At 46.3% G+C, this 23,660-nt stretch overlaps 1 protein-coding gene across 25 annotated transcripts in view; it reads left to right on the top strand.

Annotated features, from left to right (window-relative positions):
* The window catches only part of CLASP1 (cytoplasmic linker associated protein 1), a 266,446-nt gene that overhangs the window by 224,899 nt on the left and 17,887 nt on the right, over window positions 1-23,660 (top strand). For 14 of the 25 annotated variants that reach the window (XM_046018647.1, XM_046018645.1, XM_046018643.1 and 11 more), the window contains 5 exons: window positions 1,214-1,330; window positions 5,814-5,964; window positions 10,120-10,366; window positions 12,850-13,040; window positions 14,827-14,955. In XM_046018647.1, the coding sequence (XP_045874603.1) occupies window positions 1,214-1,330; window positions 5,814-5,964; window positions 10,120-10,366; window positions 12,850-13,040; window positions 14,827-14,955 (835 nt within the window). The remainder of the gene's footprint in view (window positions 1-1,213; window positions 1,331-5,813; window positions 5,965-10,119; window positions 10,367-12,849; window positions 13,041-14,826; window positions 14,956-23,660) is intronic. The other 11 variants (XM_046018656.1, XM_046018655.1, XM_046018654.1 and 8 more) reach the window with 1 other exon arrangement.

The raw sequence follows: 23,660 nt of genomic DNA, 5'->3' as shown, positions 1-23,660 counted from the left end.
CCTGTTCGCCCTAGTAATAAAGGGTGATTTTAGGTGGATTTTACAATCCATTGCATTGGAAGGTCAAGATTTTCCATAGAAGCAAAGTGGGGATTAACTGGGAGACCAGCCTCCCATCAGCAGTGGGAGATGGTGGTACATCTGCTTATGCTACCTGTCAGCAGAGCTCCAGCCCAGATGGCTGCCCGATTTCCTCCTGTCACCTCACCCCAACTCAGTGTGGGACTCAGAGAAGGTCTGTGGGCCCTCAGATGCCGTGGTGACCTCTCGTCTCCACACTTACTGACCTCACAAGAAGAGACCACGGCTGTCTTTGGCAGAGACGAGCTCATGGGACCAGGATGATGGCTGGCCTCAGGCAGTGCTGCTCCGTGAGAATGTGGTCTCTGATGCCACGACTCCACCCCGGGCCTCAGGTCACATTTCCTGCCCAGTTGGCTCACGCCTCTCGCAGTGGCTGTGGCCCTTCTGAATTGCAGCAGCTGTTAGAAGTGTCTGCCCGGGTCTCTGCAGGCCCAGGCTTCTCAGTGACATTTATGGAGTGAGGAAGGACGCCTGTGTTCTCAGATGAGTTTTATTTCTCATATTAGGTGATGTGAGCAGGGAATTGGGGCTCTTTGGAGACCTGGCGCTCTAGCCCTCTGGTGGTGCTGTTGCTTTTTCATAAGGAAATTGCCTGTGGCAGCCTCTGATCGGGTCCCGGCGTCAGGGAGCACATCAGCTTCAGGGCTGTGGTTGGAAAGGCATGTCCCCTGAGTCTTCCTGCTGTTGTCCCTCGGATCCCGTTGGAATTCAGGCCTGACGTTCCTCCTTTGGCTCTTTGTAAACCAATTCATTGCATTTTCTGAGACGGAAGAGTCATGCATATTTGTTATGGAAGTACTCGTGGTGTCCTTCCCAGTGTGGACACACACAGACACACACTCACACTCACACACTCTTACACTTGGAATCTCATGATTTAAAAATGTAACACATGATTGAGATGGGAAGGAATAAAGCAGCCTTATTGAGGGCCAAACTGTAAAACAAACTTTGTGCATTTTCTCTGTATGGTGAAGTATAAATTTTGCTCCAGTCAGCTTTGACAGTTGGTCAAGGAAAGAGGAGATTGGAAGACACACTGGACGTCGCGTCTCCCAGTCCCCTCCTATCTCCCCTCCCCGTTGCCTTGTTTTGTCTCTCTCTGACTCTCCTCTTCTGATCACTGCAGTCGGTTGTGGGGTTGGAGTGCCGATGGCCTATCGAAGCACCCACCTCCCTTTTCTCAGCCCAACTCCATTCCTACCGCTCCCTCCCACAAGACTCTCAGGCGCTCTTACTCTCCCAGGTAACAAGCTACCTGTTTACCTTGTCTGAGGTGTCACAATATTATTGCATTTCCAGGGTCGTCTCAGGTCTTCCGAAAGCCTTTGGCTTAGACGAGCGGGAGTAGAGCCTTGGTGAGAAGTGTGAGCAGGTGCATGAGCTCTGTCGACCTGCATGAGTACAGCTCCTGCTGTGTCACAGGGACAGATGACCATTTCACCAGCTGCCCAAATCCAGCGGCACCTATTGTAGCAGGCCCCGGTGGAGCTGAGCCCCCACAAAGGCGCTGGGGCAATGCCCTGAAGTCAAGGCAGGCCAGAGGGGCACGGTTTCCTTCATGTTCTTCTCAGGAGGACAAGGCGTACCTGCCGAGAAGCAAATGAGACCTGCTCTTTCCCAAACCATATGTGTTGCGTTCAGTCCTGCTGTTGATGATGTGGACTGATTTCTTGCATGATGTACTGCCATGTGGCAAGAGTCTGAGGACACAGATCCTGAAGGGAGGCCCAAGAAGTGCATTCACTGCTGCCTCTCATTGACATGCCCTGCCTCTAGGCAGGAGAGCAGTCGGTATTCTCACAAGCCCCTGGTTGTAGGTGATGAGGTTAATGAGTCTAGAAGGGGTGGGAGTTCCTTCAGATTTAAAACAGATGGTAAATCAGTGGGACAGAGCAGGGGCCACAGATTTCTACAGATATCTGTTTGAGGATCCCTTAGGTGTTATTACGAAGGTCTAAAGGTCCGAGGCCCCCTTCACTAGAAGGCTGCCATCGCATGAGCAGAGCATGGGGCAGGCCAGCTGTCTTTGTGCTGTGTAAGTAGAGTTTGCACCTGCTGATAGGTTAGAGTAAAAACAGAACTGAAAAAGGTTTGTTAATTCTGAATGCCTCATAGCTTTTGCACAGATTTACATTCCTACTTTTGTGTCCTCAACTCAGCGAAGCTGTGCATTTTTAACAAAGTCAGCCACATGTTTTAACAACATCTTTCTTTTGAAACTCTTAGAGCTTTAAAAGTAGCTTCTCAAGTGTATAGAGAATCCTGTAATAACTGTTTCTAGATACACAAGGTTAGGGCAAGGACACAGCAACAATGTGACAGCTGCTGTCGTCAGTGTTAATAAAGCAAACTTTTTTTTTAAGGTTAGCTATGCTTCAAAGTAGAAGTCCCATTTATTGACTGTGTTTCAGTACACTGACCTGTCTGTGTGTCCTAACGGGCACCAAGCCTCACCGCCAGCCACTCTTTCCCATCCAGCCATCAAGATCCCCTTCTGGTGGGCACCTCATTTCCAGAATCATCATTCACACGTGCACTATAACACCGCTAATGCTAATAAGTACCTATAACTTCTCTTGACCATTGAAAGGAAAGAACATTGACAAGAGACTTTTAAATTTAGAAAAACCCATCAGTTACCTACAAATAAGAGGAAATCTTTGACTCTTTTGCTTTCTGCCAAAACTATATTGATTGCCTAACAAGGAATGATTATATCCTTATTCCATTTCTGGTATCTTTTCCCTATGAAATGACAAAGAGGAAAATCTCAGAAGGCAAACTTGCTGTCTCGACTGTCTCCATTCTTGGAGAGCTGACTCATGCACCTCCCCATCCACAATATGGACCCTTTACAACGGGGCAAGTCCAGAGCTCTGTTCTGCCTCAATATTGGATAACGTGGCCTGACCTTGGGTCGGTGACTATTGACTGATTGAGCAACTCTTCCTAATCTAAAGAATTCTAAGGAAACCTTTCTGGGGTCAATTGCAGTGTTTATAGAAGGCCAGGAGCTGGCCTTTAACCTAAAGGATTATGTCTCTGAACTAAAGCAAGACAGTATGGGGACAAGTGACAGACCCGGGTGTCCCTAAGCAAGCCTCTTTCAATAGGTAAAGTCGCTGCGCCCCTCTTGCTCTGCTCCCTTACGTTCCACTGGCCGGGAGCACGGCATCGGTGATCCCCAGTGACTGCTTTCATAGGAATTTCCTTTTTCCCCCTAAAAAATGAGGGCTCATGAGCACTGATTTGGGAAAAAAAACAAATGCCAGGACATTAAACTAGCAAAGAACGTAGCATTACCTGTTTCCTGTTAGAAAGAAACAACGCTGTCTCTCACCTGGAGCTCACGGTTTTAGCTTCGTACCAAGGAGATACTTCAGACCTCAAGCTCGTGAGTCCAAAGGAAGAGTCACCACCGAATACACTGGGTCGTGCACATGTACTCCTCATTGTTAATTGAAATAAGAAGGAGGAACATTAACTGGCAGGATCCTTTTATTATTTTGAAAAGGGCTACTACTGTAATGCTAAAGTTCTGTGAACCGAAGTGACATATTTTAAGACCACTCAGGTTACGAATAATGAGATGAATTATGTGAAAGCCAACGTTATCTGAAGCGACATATGGAAAATAATATTGTGACATCCCTTAAAAAGCTGAACGTTCCGCCAGACTTCCTCTTGTCCATCTGTCATTCTTTCCGTTGTTTTTTTTTTTTTCCTTTCCTTTTGCATGGGCTATGCTATTATTTTTGGTTGTTGTGATTGAAAGTATTTTAAGGCATCTTTTTACATCTTGTATGCATATTTTTGTTCGAATCATACTCCGTTTTTATATATAAAAAATAGTGTACTGGCCAGATGTATAAATGCCTTTGTTCCCACATAAGCTGGTATTGTGTTGTTCTAGAAAGGCGGGTTCAGGAGCTGTGGTGCTTCTCATGCTTTCTTCACATTAAAGGGATGTTGCCTCATGGACAGATAACCTTATGAACTTAGCAGGGGTTGAAATCTTGAATTCTGTTCAAGTGTTTTATTCCACCTCCTGTCAGTATACGCATGGAATTTTAGCTGTGAACGTGCTCATTCACGTTTCTTTTGTGTTTGATGCCAGAGCCAGTCTTGGAGTTGGCGTGTGTTTTTGTGAACTCTCCAAGTACAGTTGGAGCATGGATTTTCTTTCATTCATCACAGAAGAAGAATGGGTGCTATCTGGGCGAGTGTTGCAATTGTAGGTAAATAGCTCCCGTCTCTGAAGGGTGAGTTCAGATGCTGTGCCCCAGCAGAACCTGGCCAGCCTTGGAAAACACTTGGATCATTACAGCCTCAGCCAGTAGAGGTCTGGCTACACCCAAGGGAGAACTGTGCAAATCTTGTCTTGCTCATCTACCCAAACCTTTTAAAAAAGAGAAGAAACGGTGAGGAGCAGGCTTAGTAAAGTATTACTTGTTTTTAAGTTACAGGAGACCTAACCTCTTGTGAGTACGTACAGGATTGGCTGTGTTGCCCAGAAGAGAGGTTCTTGCCTGCGAGTGTCTGGTTCTGTTCCTTCTCTTGAAGATGGCAAGAGTGCTTTTTTTCAGTCTTTATAATGTTGTCAAGTGCTTGCTTATGTACAGCCAAGGACTCTGAGTGTCCCCGAGCTATCCTCAGGATAGCTCAAGACTTCCCGTAAGTTCCATCAGACTGACTCACCTGATCTTCTCTTGACATTTTCTTGAAACAAGTGATACTTAAACTAACACGGGTTTTTTTAACTTGTCCTTGGTCGACTGTTGCTTCTTGTTTTGCTTTATGCTATGCTTTATCCTGTTTGTCTGTGATATTCTTAGGAGGGACTGTGGTGGATTTTTTCTCAGGACCTGTTCGGCATACTTTTCAGATCGCTAAAGCCTACTTGTTGATACACTGCATTACACCCGAAGGATCATGGGGGCTTTTGCTCTATTTCGTGTTTTGCTCTGTTTAGTCACAGAAGGAACAAGAGTTAACATCACTTTTCTGTAAGGGACAAATATTTCTTGCTTTTTGAAATACTTGTAGACATCCATCTAGGAATGTGACTCTTTTGTATAAGATGTTTTTATTCTAAAACACGTAAACATAAGCGTGTTGGAAGAGTTGGTATTCATAGCAAGCGCCTGGGTTAGATGGCAAGAGAGGTGGTCGGGAGCCCTCTAGTAGGGTGGATTTGACTTGGAATTGTTTCAGAATGTAGGATTTTATTTCACAAGTTTCTAACACCAAGCGTAACCCCGTCTTCATGAGGTCATTTGCTTTGCTCCTCTGAAACTGGCTTGTAATACTAGCTTTAGTTTGAAACGCCCGTTCCTCGTAATCTGTTGTACATTTGAGACCAGTAACAGCCAGACGCCTTGTTTCCATCTTCAAGATACAAAAGTTATTTTTCCACTTTCATTACCTCGTGCATTGTCACCAGTTGTCACCCTTTGAGTTGTTGCATTCTCGTGGTTATTGCTGTTCCCCACTGGTTCTTACCGAGTGCCGATGTAGTGCGTTTGGGGCCTGGGTTAACAAAGAACATGTATAATTGTCCAGTGGTGGCGCTCTAACAGAAGATGTCTTCTTTTCATTCCAAGTCACCTAAAGATACAAAACTATAATCACATCTTACTCCATAAACCATTGGAAGTAATTTATGCCCATAGCTCAAATTTGTTCATATGCTTCAATTTAAGAAATACACTGTTTTTGATCTTTAGCATGCTGGAGTATGATACAGAGAACCTGAACTCTGAAGAAATTTATAGTTCTTTGCGAGGAGTAACGGAAGCCATTGAAAAGTTTAGTTTTCGAAGCCAAGAGGATCTGAATGAGCCAATTAAACGAGATGGCAAGAAGGACTGTGATATTGTAAGTATCCCCAGGCCAGCAGAGAACAATACTTCAATTAAGTGATAATTCTGAAGAATGACCACAATGAATACTGAACTTTATTTTGTAGTTAGAATAACATTATTTTAAGAGGCTCAAATTATAAAATTTTGAGTAACCCTCAGCTGTCTGTGAAAAATGTAAACTACCTTTTTCTCCCCAGTTTGATTTTGTTTATTCTGGACATATTTTTGTTCCTGTGACATGATCAAAATAATAGGTCTAAATCGGACACTAGCATGGCTTTCTGGGAGCTCTAGGCTCACGCAGAGGCAGGCAGATCAGTGGGAAATTGTGGTGCGGCGGGGAGTAGTCAGGGCTCAGCACTGGAGAGACACACTGAGGCAGTCTTGGTGCTCAGGAAAGGTCAGTAGGAGCCTCGGAGCTGTGTGAAGCAAAGGGTCAGAGGGAGTTTGGACAGATAGGAGGGGGCCCTTGTGTTTGGCGTGATTTCCCTTTGCAGGTGGCTGAAGTAGAGAGAGTGGGCATATCGTGTTGATGGGCAAGGTTTGGGGAAGAGGCTGCAGCGGTTGGCTCAGAAAGGGCACTCACACCCAGGGGACTTTTCTGCCAGTGTCTCAACTTTACTCTGAGGTCACTGGAGAGTCTTTATAGGGTTTTTAACCAGGGAAATGGCATGGTCATACTTACATTTTAGAAAGAATGCTGTCACTTTGAGATGGGAGGCTGACTCTGGAGGACGTAGGGTTGGGTAGGGCATGCGCTGAAATACTAGAGTCAGAAGTCTCTGCCTAGGACTCTTAAGTGCTGGGGCAGTTCAGGGAGATAATATTCTAGAAAGAGAGGAAGAACATTTGTCAGTTCCCTTAGAACATAATGAATTCAGTTTTGAATACATGTAACTTGAGGGACCTGTGGAATATCTGAGCATGCGTATCCCATAGGCCTTTGCATAGAGCAGTCTAGAGTTTCGGTTGGCCCTTCAGGCTGGGGATAGAGATTTGAGACGCATTGACTAGTTGCTTGATGATAACTAAAACGTGAGTGAAAGTGACCCATTAAAGGGTAGGGCAAAATTCTAAGGACCATCAACACTAAGGGAAAGATGGAAGAAAAGGAGTTGGAAGAAAAGCTATAGGTTATTGTGTGGGAGACCAGGATAGTGTGGTATCTGAGAATTTAAGGGAAACTTTTGGGAAGGACATTCTAGCCAAAGAGAGGGACCAGTCAGATGTGGAGTGAAAGGGCTCCACTGGATTTTTTTTTTTTTTTTTTGCATTAAATATGATAAAGTGGAAATTGAATTATTGAGCAAGTTCAAAATTCAGCATCTTAGCTGCTTGATGACCAGAGTGTTAGCGAAGAACCTGGAAGGGATATAAAAATGCATTAAGCGTGAAAGATTTGGGAACCGGTATGTCTTTTTTGGCTTGATAAGTGCCTCAGTCTGATAAGACAGACATCCATAAGGATGAAAGTCAGATCCACTGGGAAAGTGGTTCCCAAAAACAGAGATGAAAACATTCAACATGTGGGAGAAGGTCCATCCTTATGAGTGATTACAGAAATACAGTAAACCCTTTGAGGTTCCATTTTATGTCTAAATTGTCCCACTTTGTTTCAAAGAGAAATTAAAATATTTAATGCTAGAAGGGATATAGGGAACTAGTATAATATTGGTGGCATGGGAACTTGATACAGTTGCTTTGGAGCTTAGTAAATTACATTTAGCCCAAGTGATTGATATATATATATGTATATACATACACACACACACACACATACATACATACATACTTATCTTAAAGAGAGACAGAGTGTGTGAGTGGTGGTAGGGGGGTATTAGGGGGTGAAGGGGCAGAGAGAGAGAATCTTAAGCATATTCCACGCTCAGCTCGGAACCCAACATGAGGCTTAATCTCATGACCCTAACTAAGATAATGACCTGAGCCAAAATCAAGAGTCAGACACTTAACCAACAGAGCCACCCAGGCACCCCTCAGCCTAAGTGATTTTAAGTTTCATATCCTTTACCCAGTAATCTAACTTGGCAATCTAAGCTAGATGAGAAACTCAGCAAAAGGAAAGAAAGTTATTAACTACAGTGCAGATTATCTCAGCATTATCTGTAACAAAAGCCAGAAATATTTAAAAAACAGAAGGGGAATAGTTGAGTAAATCTTACTAGAACACAAATGGAAATAGTGGTATGAATAAACGTTGTGGCCACGAACACTCTTTGTGCCGGACATTCTTAGACTGCGAGGAGAGCAAAATATATGGTCGTGTGTACTCTCTGACTCCCATCTCGTACAGTCTGCGAGAAGACAAGGACAGGGATAATACACAAGTTTAAAAAGTAAGATCTTTTGTTTTCCTTTTTGTTAAAAGTGATTAGAATTAGGATGGTTTAGCTTTATTTGAAAATGTCTGAAGTTTTTTAAACCCGTTCTCCTTTCTAAGTTCTTTTGTTATAATTATATGTGTTTTACTTTGAGAAGAGAGTTACAAGGAGAAAAAGATTAAATCATCCATGAATCATCTCCTTATCATGAAGAAAGCCCAAAGTCTTATTTTATTCAAGTCTACCCGTGTGTTGTATATCCTTTTTACATCTTAACAGTTAGTAGGACATCTTTTTTGATGGTGTTAAAAACCAGATGCATCCCAGCAGTTCCACTAGGTGTATGTTCAAAAGAATTAAAACAAGGGACTGGAACAGATACTTGTACCCCACTGTCCATAATAGCATCATTCACAGTAACCAGACGGTGGAGAAGCAGCCAAATATCCAACAGATAAATGGATAAGCAGAATGTGATAGCTGCGTCCCGTGGAGTATTATTCAGCCATAAAAAGGAAAGTGATATTGACACATTACAACACGAATGGACCTTGATTAGGCGAAGTGACATAGTCCAGACGCAGATACTGTATGAGTCCACTTCCATGAGGTACCTCGAGTAGTCAGATTCAGGGACAGAAAGTAGAATAGAGGTGACCCGGGCCAGGGAGGGCAGAGAGTTATTGTTTAATAGGTGCAAAATTTTGGTTTGGGAAGACCAGAAGTTTTGCCTAACAGATAAAGTAGTCGTCATGGTTCAACAGCATTGTGACTGTCTTTAATGTCATTGCATTGTACACCTATGATATAAATGATTAAAATGATCTACATATATTTTGCCACAATTTTAAACTGGCTTTTTTGCCATAGTTTTTAAAAATGCTTGAGCACAAGGTGCAAGAGCTGTATCTTGTCAGCAGCACAAGTCAGACATGTGCCACAGGAGTCCCCAGTGTGTCCCGCCACCTGGAGACAGCTCCACCATCGTCGCACAGTGCGGTGGATCAAATCACCCGTGAATCATCTCCCTATCGTGAAGAAAGCCCAGAGTCTTAAAGGAGAGTGAGGGTTGTTTCCTTGTGGTCTGTCCATGGTAGTTGGGTTATAGTGATGCCCTGCCAAGGAAACCAGACAGGCCGGGGCTCCTCGGAGAAAGGACCCCGTGTGAGAGAGGGGGGAGTCAGGAACATGACACAAGGGCCAAAGGACCCAGGGGTTTGATTTGCTAAGGACAAGTCTCGGTATATGTTAGGAAGAAAAAGTTTCAGGAAACAGCTGCAAAGCCTGTTCTTTGACCCAGCATAAAGCCCAGCTGAGAGTCACAGGTGTCCAGGGGGTGACCTGCCTCCGGGCTAGAAAGTTCTCCAGTGCTAGAGACTAGTAAGTGTCGTTTGGCTTTGGGGGGTACATGCAAGGATATCCTAGAGGGTTGGGCTGCTTTAGATCTGCTGTGGTAATCGGGGAAGCGCTGGTATTGGTGGTGTGTCAGGACATCGCTGAGGAAACCTGCTGTTCATGAAGAAATGGTGGGCAGCCATGCCAGCACATGGGATTCCTGGAGAAATGTTCGAGTAAAAGTCATCACCAGGTACAAAGTAAAACACACTTTACGTGTAAATGAGTGAATGAAGGGGTGAAAAAGTAAGCCTGTTAGGTTCCCGTTAAGGTAGTTTATGAATTAGATGTTTGCAGATGGAAATCCTAGTAACTATCCTTTGGTTGGTGGCCAGAATTCAGGTGCGAAATTTGACTCTCCTAATATTCTGAAAAGTGGAAGGAAGAGTTCGTTGAAAGTCCTAAACAGGATATGATCATGTGCTGTGTTGCAGGTGTCCCGTGATGGTGGAGTTGCCTCGCCTGCCACCGAGGGCCGGGGCGGCAGCGATGTGGTGGAGGGAGGCAGAACAGCTCTGGATAACAAGACGTCCCTCCTCAACACCCAGCCTCCCCGCGCCTTCCCAGGGCCCCGGGTGCGAGACTACAATCCGTACCCCTACTCCGACACCATCAACACCTATGACAAGACAGCCCTGAAGGAGGCCGTGTTTGATGATGACATGGAGCAGCTTCGAGATGGTTCGTCTTTCTTTGCATGATTCCCCGTCCTTGGACCCCAACCCAAAAGTGCTTTCTGTGGGGCTCTCTCCTCTTGTCAGAGCAGCTCCAGGCCCACAGGACATACGGGGTCTGTGGTTAGTCGCTCGCTCAGCAGCTCCTCACTGAGCTCCTACCTTGTGCTTAGCCATGGAAGGCACAGCCGTGAGCAAAAGTAGGCACGGGGTCTGCCCTCCGGAAGCTTACAGCCTTCTCACAGAGGCAGTTGTGAAGTAGGACTCACACAGCTGACCTAAACTTGGAGCTGTCCCACTGTGGTGAAGGCAGGTCAGTTGTGCCCATGAGGGAGGGCTCCCCGGAGGAGATCAGAAGCATGAGGGCAGTAGCAGTTAGCTACTACTGTTGGGGGGCAGAGGCCCCTGCTGTGCACTCTCCTGGCCCCGAGCTGTGGAAGTAGGATCCTGTATGGACGTACAGCCACTGAGAGGCTCCCTTCTTCTGTCACCAGCATTTTAACCAGGTCTTCCTGAAGCTGCTGTGGGTTGACTTCTGTCCCGTGGTTCGGAGCGAAGCCAGCTAGCATACACTGAGCTCCTGTACCGTGTGCTTGCTGCTGAACTCCGTGTTTTACCGATATGGCTAATGAGATAGAGGGCTTATTCCCATTTCACAGATCAGGAAACTAAGGGTTTGGAAAGGTTAAATTACTTGTCCCAACTATACTTGGCAAAGAACAGAGCTAGTCTGCTGTCTTGTTTTGTTGTCTCACGTTTGTGTTAAGACCAATGTCCATAATTGAGTAATAAGTGAGCGAAGTATGTGTTGGTATGATGATATTTTTATCAGGAGCTTAATTACTTCCTTTTCACCTGGTTGTCATGTTCACTTCATAGTCATTTTTTTGAGATTATATATATCCGCTTTGTTCCCAAGCCATTTGTTTTGTGGTTTTATTTTGAATGGAGAGTTAAGTCAGAACCCTAAGTTAGAAGTCTAAACAGTTAGCATTCACTGTGTGTTATGAAGTTTGTAGCTTGCTGGGGACAAGGTGGCAGATGAGACACAGTCCCTGGCCTCAGAGAGTTCAAGGTCTGTCAGGGGAAACAGACTTACCACAATGGCCCTGGAGAGAGGGGGGTGCCACACTCGCACAGATGCTGGTTTCACTGGGGACACAAGGAGGAGGACTGGAGGGCGCCTGGCTGGCTCCCTAGCTCAGTCGGCTTAGTGTGCAACTCTTAATCTCAGGGTCGTGAGTTCAAGCCCCATGGTGGGTGTAGAGCCTGCTTTAAAAAAAAAAAAAAAAAGGAGGAGGAGGAACCTGTGCTATTGCGATGACTCAGTGATGGGACCCTAAGACAGTAATGAAGTCCTTCAGTCATTTGACGGCACATCCCCTGGCTGTTATCTGCTGATCACCAGTGGGTAGCTGCTCCGGACATTCCCAAGGAATCCCAGTGGTGTTCCCTGGGCTATAGGCCAGTGGTACGACGGTTATTACGAATCGTGCTTTCATGGAGTAGGGTGCTGTTTCCTTTCACTGCTCATAGAACTGACAGCTCATTTAACTTAACCCATTTGTAGGTCTTGTTTAAGACAGAACAGAGATTGGGGTGGATGTTGGTCATTGTCTCTTCACCGACTATATACTGAAAGGCTCAAAGAGGAAGGTGAGGTGCAGGGGGGCAAAGATCGAGTTCTTTAACATTTCAAGCTTCCTATGTGTGTGTGTGTTCCCCTACCTTAGATGCCTTAAAAAAAAAAAAGAAGTATGCAAAATCAAATTTAAGTAGTTTCTACTGATTTGTCTTTGTCTTTTCATCCTTTCTATTGAAAGGGAATGTTCAGAGTTGAGGTCTTGAAAGAACATGGGAAGAGAAAGGATGTCTTTTATGGTTGAAGTCCTGCAAGTAATTTTGCTAAATGATCTTGGCGAGTTTAGTCTGTGACTAGATAGTCCATGAATAGTCTAAGTATCTTGACTAGTATCTGTTTGCTGAGCTGGTTACTAAGCTCTGGACATTTGGGCAGGGAAGAAATGTCAGAGGATCAGATGTGATGTGAGGAGGGCCCTGAGGTGATCAGATGTGCTCCCGTGGGTGTGGCAGCGGGAGGGGACTGTCCGGCAGCGGCCTGACTTAGGGCTGCTGCAGTGGGGGTAGACTTGGGGGAAAGAAGACCATCAAGGAGAGACTGTTAGATGGCTCCCCCTGTTTGTCTGAAATAGGAGAGGGCAAAAGATGGTAGGAAGGGTAAAGCCACTGCTGTCGGTACTTGCCACCTGTTTGCACGTCTCTGTCTTCATGGCTGGGGAGGTGGCCTGCAGAAAGCGTAGAGTGAGGCGGTTCAGGGTGGAAAGCACGACAGCAGGGACGGAGGAGCTGCCTCTGGGCAAGTGGGAAGCTGGCGGAGGGGAGCTGAGCAACCCCGGGGGCACGTCCACCACCGGGGGGGTTCCCCTTGGTACGAGGCTTGGGATGTGACTTGTCTCGGTGTCTCCCCAGTGCCCATTGACCATTCAGACTTGGTGGCTGACCTTCTGAAAGAGCTGTCCAACCACAACGAGCGAGTGGAGGAACGGAAAGGCGCCCTGCTGGAGCTGCTCAAGATCACACGCGAGGACAGCCTGGGCGTGTGGGAGGAGCACTTCAAGACCATCCTGCTCCTGCTGCTGGAGACACTCGGGGACAAAGACGTGAGGCACCTTCCTCGTCCTTACGCTTCCCGCCTTCCCAGGGGACAGGTTATGGCGTCCTGTTCTCCTTGAATGTGGCGTCAGCTTTACTTTCTGCATTGTGCCTACTGTTTACATCAAAACATTGTTCAGATATCTTCTGAGCAGCAGTTGGTGAGGTCATGTTTTTGGTCAGAGACAGGCCCCGTTCCTACCTTATTAGATGCAGGTTTTTATTGTAACCAGGATTATAGGACCTGAGGGAAACCTGTTCTTGCTTCAGGTTACTTTGTCTTATATAGAATTTCTTACGACTTTGTTAGCATGGAATTTTTTTTACAATGAGCTTTTTTCTGTATGAGTTTTAAGTTTCGTGTGTTAACTGAGCAGGAGACAAGTTCATTTTTTAAAAGACCCTGCTAGATGCTGCCTTCCATGCAGTTCTGTGTCGGTTCAGCCCTGCATATGTGAGCAGTTCCAGTGGTCTTCATTGGTCAAGCAGTAAGTTCTGAAGGTGTAGATTAGTTTCTATTATCTTCTTTATTATTTTTAAAACGAAAAACCCTCTTCACACTGTGACATTGAAATGTGGCCCACAAGGCATTTGTACCATGCCAGGTCTGTAGCCCGCTCATGGCACCACGTAGATGACTGCCAGGAGGAAGTTGCCTAGTCGGAGCCCTGCCCTCTCCCATCTGTGTGCTGGTCCCTTACATGGAGACAGCAGTAAATGTTGCGAATTGTCTGATTCGCACTCTGGAAGTGAAAGTCCCTCTCTGTACCGGGCTTTGTGTAGGCTGGCAGAAACAGCAATGAAGTAGGTGTTGTGAAGAACTCAGAGGCAGGACTGGGTGGATTCGGAGAAGGCTCAACATGGCCCATGGTGTAGGTCACGCTCAGGGTCACGTTGATGGTGACTTTGTGGGGAGACGGGTGCACGTGGGCTGCGGAGTGTCGTGGTGACTGATTTCTTTCTGATGCTTGGGGTTAATGGGTTGGTATACTGGTGGAAGGACAGTGATGAAAGGGCTGGATTAACTTCTCTGCAGCAGAGTATTGACTGCTGAAGCCCGTCTGCTTAGTCGGGCTTTGTTGGGGGCTAAAGTGATGTCATGGAGAGGGCAGGTGGATGGTGTGTCCGTGTGTAAACTAATGTGGTGTGTGAACTGTACAGATGAGCGGGGGAGGATCAGGATGTACTTTTTGGCTCTGTTTGGTGTAAACCCCATTTTCTTTTACTGAGATTAGGAGTCTGTTTGAAATGGCTTTCCTCCAAGTGGTGAGACCCGGGCAGCAGACAGCTTGAGGCGTGTACACATTCCCTTTCCCCGTGATCTCATCACACAGAAGGTCGGGAGTAACGACAGGGCTGCGACTCTCTCAGTCCACAGTCTTACAGGTCGAAATGGTTAGTGAAAAGGTGAAAAGCATTTCACCTGCTCCTGTATACATTTTACAAAAGGGTAATTTGCCTTTTGTATATCTGAGCCTCAGGAAATCTGGAAATCCCCCTCAGGAGATGGATAATGAACTTAGATGTATCGTCCTCATTTGGTCTCATTTGGTCCTTAGTTGGCTCATTCCAGAAACCTTCATCAGATCCCTCTAAATGCTGGGCCTTGTACCTGCCTCATGGAGCCGGCCCCTCAGCCTGGGCCACATAAGCGGTGTGACCTGTCAGGGTGCCAGCGAGGTGCCAGGGAAGCCCAGGGCTGGGTGCCTGGCCCTGCCTGGCACTGCTAGCTGGCATGCTCATTGAAGTGCTGGGTAGCATTTGCTAATGTCTTCCTTTCCTCTTGTACTCCAGCATTCCATCCGAGCACTAGCACTGAGGGTTTTACGAGAAATTCTGAGGAACCAGCCAGCAAGATTTAAAAACTACGCCGAGCTGACCATTATGAAGACTCTGGAAGCCCATAAAGATTCCCATAAGGAGGTGAGCCAAGCCTCTGGCCTCAGAGTGCTGAACAGATGGGTCTGGGGGTACAGTGAGGATGTGGAAGGAGAGGAGTGTGGCTCACTGTGCAGCCTAAGACGGGCGTAGGACAGGGAGTTGCTCCCATCGAGCTTGTCCCTGGGCCATGACACAGGGCGAAGTTCCCACTGCTGGTGTGACAGCTGAGCGTGGGGGCAGCTGAGGGCCTGGTGCCACTTGGTAGATTCCCGACTCCTTTTCCACCTGTGCAGAAACTGACCTGTTCCACTCACCTTTCCCTGAGGGATTTCTCAAGTCACTGGTTCCCATTGCTGTGGTCAAAAGAAGGGGCGTAAGGCTCTGCCATTTCCTGGTGGCATTCAGCACCCACCAGACTGGTGCTGGCTTGGGAGACGCAGATGGGCGAGTGCTAGAAGCAGCTCTTCCGTACTCCACAACTTCAGACAGGTTCTTTCAGCTTCCGAGCCCCAGTGCCCTTGTGTGTAAGACAGAGGTAGATACAGTCACAATTTCTTAGGAGAATTAAATGAGACAGTCGGTGAGGGTTCCTGGTCCCTGGCATGTGGACACAGGTGCTACCCCACATTGGTCTTCCTCCCTCTCCTGCCCGCTCACTGTGTCACTCTCTGCAAGATCTCCGCGAATGGAGGCAGTCACGTCATGCCTCTCCTACTAGCTCCTGAACAAGTAAATGCTAGCCAACTGTCCCGGCACCTCAGATGCCTGCCAGGGAGCTGGAAGGACATGTTTCTGTGTCCCACACACTTGATTGGACGCTCAGTAAATCCTTATCTACTTGCTTCCTGAATTGTCCAGCCCCCGTGGCTCACCAGTCCTTTGAGTGTCTAGAGACTTGCAGAGAAGATGGAGGGAGCTTCCCTGAATACCAGTGATCTCAGCAGCACTCTTCTGACCGAAGGCACTGTGGGAAGTAGGGCTATGTACTTAGAACTTCAGAAAACTTGAGGGGGTTTGACCCGAGAGTGAGGTATAACCACTTGCTCAGTTCAGTCTCTCGGCTCACATGTGACTCTCATGAGCACACTCATGGCTTAAGGGAATTGCAGTGAGAGCACTTCTTACGTGTCTACAAAAAGAATCCGGACCCTAAATCGTGGTTTTCCTGTTTAGCAGTTATGTGACTGTTAAACAGTGACAGGTCTGTCCTCCTGAAATCCAGCCCCAAATAGCAGACTCAGCAAGGTTTGGGATCTTGTGCTTTGTCTGCGCGTCTCCACGTGATGCTCATAGCACAACACAGGGTTGTGAGTGATAGATACTTTTTACGTCTAAAATCTGGCTTGGTTGTGTGATTGTGAAAATCACTCACGTTTGAGCAAAACACTTTCCATTTGCAATAACTCATTGAAAAAAGTGAGCATCAGATGAGCTAACAGAGTCAACACCATTACTCCTGAGCGAGGAAAGAGGGTCCGAACAATGCTCTCATTTGTCAGCTAACACATGGCAGTTATTGGCCGACCGAGAAGCAGACCGTGTGTCTCTTTTAAGGGGCTACTGGCCCGGCCCATGCTGGCTGGCCTTTTTTTTTTTTTTTTTTTTAAATTTAATATAATAGCTTCTCCTTAATGAGAGTATACATGATCAAAAAATGAAGTAAGGGGTGGCTGAGTGGCACAGTTGGTCAAGTGTCCGACTGTTGGTTTCAGCTCAGGTCGTGATCCCAGGGTCATGAGATGAAGCCCTGCATCAGGCTCCACGCTCAGCAGGGAATCTGTTTGAGTCTCTCCCCCTCTCTCTCTGCTCCTGTCTCTCAAATAAATAAATATATCTTTAAAAGTAAAATTGGTGTTTTTTTCGCAAATATCTGGTATCAGTTGTTTCCTCAGGAGAGGACATACTTGGAATGTGGCATCAAGGTGAAACTAAGCCATCCATGGTGTGTGGCACTTACCAGCTGTCCCCTCGAAAGATGTCTCTGTTTAAAGTCGGCATCCTGATCTCGAACTTAGAAACTTTGACAGTAGTTCCTAAGAAGTACAAGTGAACAGAATGAAATAATCTGTTTACTATTAGCTGCTTTCTTAAGGGATCTTGTTTTGAGTTTTTTTTCCCCTCTCGCAAAATGAGAAATTTAGGAGAGAAAGTTCTTAGGTGCGACGTCCTTTCGATTGCCCAAGGGACAGAAGCAGAAAACATCTATTGCTTAAAGTCAACTTTGCACCGCTCCGTTGATGTGGAATTCGAATAACCCAGGGTCTCCACGCCGCTGTCACTGATTGTCTGATAAAGCAGGTGGGGAAAACACTGTGTTCCAAATAAAGGAGTGCCTGTATTGGCAGGTCGCCCCTGCTTTGCATACTTTCATACTCACCTTGACTCGGTGCCCTTGTAGTTTCCTTGTAAAATTTCACTCTGTCACTTTGCCAGAAGCTCCTCACTTCGGCATCTGTGTATGTAGGTTTTAGGTATATATATATATTTTTCCTTTCCTTTGAAATTCTTCTAGTCTTTCTTGTGTTTTAACTGATCTGTCTCTTCCCCGTTTTTGTGTTTTCGGACAGGATACTTGGGTGCATATCAAGTTTGTGTTGTAGCCATCTTGTTGGCATAGAACATCACACACCGTATTTCTCTAGGTGTTACATCTTCTCAGCACTACGTTTAGACTTTATTCAGACATTGGGAAGGATCCCCAAAGCTTCTAGACCCAGTGACTAATACCGGCCCTACAGAGGCAGAGTCTGTTCTCCTAGCTAATTAGTACCTCCAAAGTGTGGTCTTTCCTTTGAGCACCCTGGAACTTCCATCTCATAGGAAGCTGGTTAGTTTTGTATTCACAGACAGAGCTCAGGCTTTAGCAGGACATGAAGGACATGAGACCTGGCAGGCCGACACAGGGTGCTCTGAGACCTTAGTCTCAGACGTCCTCCCATGCCCACTGTGGTGGTGGCCATGCCACAAGGCGCCTCGAGATGGCACCGCGATGAGATCAGTGAAAAAAGCTTTTAGGGCAGAGGAGTGGGGGCAGGGCTAATGACAAGATGGCTTATTTTCCCATCCTTTAAGTCAGGGTCTTTTAGTAGGAACCATGCGTGCAAAACACTTTTGTTACACATTGAAAGTGTCCTAGGTGCTAGATCTCGCTCCGGCATCACCCGTCCTCAGCTGACACAGACACGGTAAGCACCCTGGAGGATTTGGATACCAGTTTGGAGTTCCTGTTTGAGAAGTTGGTGTGGATCAGCTTAGAGAGGTTTTCCTATTCCTTATTTGAATAAGTACATCTTCTTCATTATCTAACTCCTTGTTTCTATCTTTTCAGTAAATAAACTTTGCCACTGAGTTTTAATGTCTTGTTAGTGAAGTCACTGTGGTTTTCAGTAGGGTTAGCTTGTAGCAAACACCTTAAAGGGCCCAGCCTTGGTAGTGACCCTCAGAAATCTGAAGGCCATTTTCTGTTTTGAAGGAAAACTCCATCGATTTTAACTCTTCACATCTTAGAATTCGTACTCTGTTTGGACTGCTGCTGAATCCCTCCTTCACTGATGAAGAGGGGATTTGATAAGAGAATCGATGGTACAAATGGTTTCTGGGGTCATTGTGGGGGATGACTCTGGAGGCCGGAAACCCAGTTTTCAGTCCAAGCGTGTGTCCTGTCCAGCTGTGTTGTTGGGTCTCATCACCGCTGTGTGACCCTAGCACATGGCAGTGTGGGAAATTTCATGCTATATGAGTATTGCCACATGAAACTGGTTTTAGACATCCTTATCTGTTTTAGAAGTACTTCTTTCTTGGTAAACGATTGATACGCTAATTATGGATCATTTTAGACACATTTTATGTAAGACACATTTGATGTAAGAGCAGCTGTTGCTCCCGGGACTTTTGTCTTACATATAATCCCCCAAATGTGGAAATGTTTGGTAAATGTTTATTCAAACTTGAAAGAAACACCAACTCTATGTCTTGAGGATATTCTGTAATTGAAACTTTTGGATCGTTTCCTGAACCTGCCCACATTAGTGAATATTTGGTTATATTTGTCTACTAAAGAAGAAAACATTAGCATCCTTTTATGTCCTGTACCAGGTCACCAAACATCTTGCTTTTGCCATGCACAGAAGTCTGGGGATTCCAGCCATCACCACCCAGCCTCGGGTGGGTTGATTTGTTTGGGGAAGTTGGATTCTGAGGTAAATAGAAAACAGTTTTTTGTCTTTAGGGGTTTTGTTTTTAAATCATTTCTTGTTAATTTTATATTTTATGATTTCAAGGAATTAGAAGTAAAGCCAGACCAAGATTATTTCAGACATAAGAAAACATTTCGGGAACCAGTCTTCCTGCTCCTGTTTTACCATGCTGGCCTGGCATGTCTCATGCAGTTCTTTTGACAAACATGGCCAGAGAAAAGCAGCAGTGTGTCAGAGAGAAGACGTTCTGTTTTAGTGAGCTGATAATTCACTTTGAAGTACCAATTAAAATCACCATCTGACCACAACTTAGCCAGATCCTCTGCATGCTGGAGTGGTCCTTGGAGGCCTCCTGGGGCAGCAGCCATGTGTCCGTTGGCTCTGGAGAACAATGGGTTTTGTGAACCTGGAGAAATTACTTCGCCTCTCCGTACCTTGGTTTTTCTTATCTGTTAGCGCAGGGAGTGGACTAGATGATTATCTGTATCTCATCCAGCCTCACGGTACTAGAAGTTGACATTGTCTAACGAACCTTAACCTTTGTAGGTTCTAAATATGTACTTTTTCCTTGACTCAGTCTTGGGATGTGGCTAGAAACCCAATTTCCTTTGGAAGTTTTTGCTGCTTAAGACAAAGGCAAAACCGGGGCGCCTGGGTGGCTCGGTGGGTTGGGGCCTCTGCCTTTGGCTCGGGTCGTGGTCCTGGGGTCTTGGGATCGAGCCCCGCATCCGGCTATCCGCTCGGCGGGAAGCCTGCTTCCTCCTCTCTCTCTCTGCCTGCCTCTCCGCCTACTTGTGATCTCTGTCTGTCAAAGAGATAAATAAAATCTTTAAAAAAAAAAAAAAAGACAAAGGCAAAACCAGAAATCTATACGATCATTTAAAGGTTAATAGTTGCCAAGCCAACAGTCTGACACTAATAGCTGAAACTCTGGCTACTGTTTTATTATTGGAGGCAGGAGGTGGGGGGCAGGGGGCAGGGCTCCAGTCTTCAGGGACCCCGTGGTTTCGTGGAGGTTAAAGCAAACACGTGGTTCAAAGTAAGATACCCGAGGAGTTTGGAGGGGTGGAAGAGGCAAGGAAGACTGCCTGACATAGTTAGAACCTGAGATTGGCTGTGAGGATAGTTAGGGAGAGGATTCTAACGGTGTGCCAGGGGAGCACGGCCAGGAGAAGGGAGCATGAGCCTAGAAGGCTCCATGGAACCCAGACCGCCGTGGTGTTCTGTATGTCAAGTGGAGCTGGTCCCACCCTGCAGGGCTGTCGTAAAGTGCCAGGCACAGTGTCTGTTTTGGAGTGGCCGCGCTGGCTGCCCTTCCAGCATTACTTGGGGCCGGGGAGTAGCTCCTTGGCTCTGATGGACTGGCCCTCCTAGGAGCCGGACATGACCCATGGCCTTTAGCTCCTGTAGCTTCAGGAAAGGCATCTTACTCCAAAACAGGCAAGAGGGCCATTGTTTAATGTCACAGCCTTTGAACTAGAAGTCCTGAGTTCTCATCCTGTTTGCCTTTCACTGGCTGTGTGACTGGGCAAGTGACAGGCACTCTCTGGGTCTCTAGAACGCATGTGCACGGGAGCAGGGATGCGTCATGCCCTGCAGGGCTCTGTTGAAAATTGAAGGTACCATCCTTTCTCTCCTTGTCCACTGAAGAAAGTAGACGGATTGACAGAACTGTTGACAAGCTTTTTACATCTTAAACAAAGGAGATGTAACTGCACTTTCCTAAATACATCTAAGAAGCCTATTTAAATTGGTCGAGCAAGCTTTAAAACACCGGTAGAAAACACAGCTTTTGTCTTGGGGCTTGTGCACTGGAGTTGGCTGTCACATTGTTACCTCCAGGCTGGGAAACACCGTGAGATTGGAGAGGTGGATGCTGGGGCTGCATGGAGGAGGCTTCTGTGTGCTGCCCAGCTTCCCATCTGAGATTTAGGTCATCTCTTCCAGCCTTCCTGAGAGGCCGGCCAGCCCAGTGTCTGCGGTGCCCTCCTGGACTCTCAGCCCCTCCTGACTGCTCTGCACTTTTTCTTCGGGGCCCTAATTCTGCCCCTGGGAGTAGGACAGACTAAGTCTCCCCCTTAACTGCCTTAATACATCTGCAAGAGAAAGTATTGCCCTTCATCCGCTTTTCCAGGCAAAGATGTGATGGCTCTCTTGTTAGACATCTTTTCATTCAGACTCAGCCTGAATTTTTCCTGTGGAAAAAAAAATTTTTTTTTCAAGAGAAAGAGCTCATCAAATAGGGATAGAAGATAATGTGAAAATTCTTAGTTTATAGTCTCCCACTCAGTTTTCTGATGAGGGAAGCAGAGGCCTGGAAAGTGGAAGAAATTTCTCCCCAGGCCACCTCACCAGTTGATGACAACCAAAACTCAGGCCTGTGAATGTTCTACCTGGAACTTTTTTTTCTTCCCCCCCTTGCTCCCTCTGGTATGGTACTGAGCCTGGCTAAGTGAGGACTCACGAGCAGGTCCAGGCCGGTGCTGGCACTCCCCCTTAAATCCCGGCATTTATTAAGTGCTAGTCTCTCACCAATGACCAACTCTCTCCAGGATCCTTGTGGATACCAAAAACTCAGTGTGGATCCCATTTGTATAAGGTCTTTCTGGCCTTTCCCCAGAAGGTGGCGCCATGCTTTTCCTTAGCTTCCACATTTTTGAGGCGCTAAAGGTTGGTATGCTCAACTGGGAAGACTTCGATTCCACTCATTGTTTAGGAATATTTGCACTTTTGTGTGTGTGTGTGCATTGAAAAACTTTTATTCAACCAATTTTTCTGGTGTGTCTGTGACAGAGCCAAATCAACCTTTGCAAACTTAAAAGACAATCCAAATTTTGACAAGTGCTGTACTCTAGAAGAAACCTTATCTTTAAGCAAACATTCATTAATATTCCGAGTAATGATCTCATTTTTTTAAAAAAAGTTAGATGAGGAAATTATGCTCTTCCTAGCTAGCTAAGATTATTTTACTGTGAAAAGAAAAAAGATCCTTGTGTTTCTAACTAGACTATAGCAGAATCAGACTTGGAACAGTTAGGATCACTTTAAGGTGGGTTATAACCTGCCTGATGCTGCCTTTTCTTAAATACGCTGCATCCCCATTTTTCAAATCCTTGCCATCTCTGGCCACCTTTTCTCCTAAACAGTATTGTTCTCCTTTCCTTCTGGTGCCCATGTTTACTTTTGCTCTCTGTTTGCTTACATTTATAATCTTTGCTTCTTATGTTACATAGAACACAGGGGCAAAACCTAAAGTTCACCCTGCGTCAGGCAGCTCGCCAAAAACTGGGGGCTTGGCATCTAGAGGGAAGTCAGGAACACCTACCTGCCTTGCCAAACACGATGTCTGTCTTGGGAAACTTTCTGTAACCTCGGTAAGCAAGAGGGCCTCAAACTTAGCATTTCTAAGTTCACCTTCCGGCTTTTTATTTTCAGACGTTTTCTGAAGACCTTTTTATGTTAGGTACATTTGATTAAATGCTTCATGCGGGTGACGTGGAGAATTCGTGGAGTTCTAAGAGAGGAAGTTCTCCTTGGGTTTGGGTTTCAGCTCAGCAGGTGTGAAAGTCTGTGGCCCCAGCAGCTGACCATAGGGTAGCTCCCTTTCACCTGAATGACAGGCGAGCATGGAGAGGTGGGAGGGGAGGAAGACCACTTGTGATGGGATGGAGTTCTCACCGTGAGCCTGCCAGGATCCTTCTTGTCCTGTTAATGCTGGCCGCATCCCGGGGGCACGGAGGGGTTGTCGGCTCCTCTCAGGACTGTTAAGTGGCGCTGCTGACGCGTGAATCCCAGGCTGCTTCCACACCTGTCTTTCCACCCACTGAGCTGCTGCCCAGCTCCCAGTGGAGTCTTAAACCTGATTCCTGTCCATCAGTGTTTTCTACCTTGGCTGTATCTATGAAGTTATCCAGTATTTTCTGACCCTGTTATTTTTTCCCTCATATTTAAAAACTAAGATACAGGGGCGCCTGGGTGGCTCAGTGGGTTAAAGCCTCTGCCTTCGGCTCAGGTCATGATCTCAGGGTCCTGGGATCGAGCCCCGCATCGGGCTCTCTGCTCAGCGGGGAGCCTGCTTCCTCCTCTCTCTCTGCCTGCCTCTCTGCCTACTTGTGATCTCTGTCTGTCAAATAAATACATAAATAAATCTTAAAAAAATAAAAAAATAAAAACTAAGATACATGGTTTCTTCTGTCAGTACCAAGCTTTCTGAGCAGTATGTTAGGATACTTGCAACCCATGATTTCATACCACAGAAAGGCATGGCTCAGAGCACCTTCTCCCTGTGGGACCACCTTAGAAGAGAGATAGACCCCCCCCCATCCACTCTCCACCATCTGCTTAGCGGTACGTGCCCACTGTTGGGCTTTCCCAAGTGCACCATGGACTTAGAGCAACCCCTGGGACATACAGGAACTGAGAAGGAAGAAAGGCGCTTGACCTTAGGGTAATTCGTCACATGATGGAAGTCTTCTAAGAAGTACACTGCCTCTCTTCAAATAGCTGATTACTAGAAAAAACCAACCTGAACTAAAGTCTCTTTTGCAAAAG

This window comes from Meles meles, chromosome 9, assembly GCF_922984935.1.
Source record: "Meles meles chromosome 9, mMelMel3.1 paternal haplotype, whole genome shotgun sequence".
NCBI lineage: Eukaryota > Metazoa > Chordata > Mammalia > Carnivora > Mustelidae > Meles > Meles meles.
The sequence above is the reverse complement of the archived record's forward strand: the minus strand, read 5'-3'. Positions and strand labels throughout refer to the sequence as shown.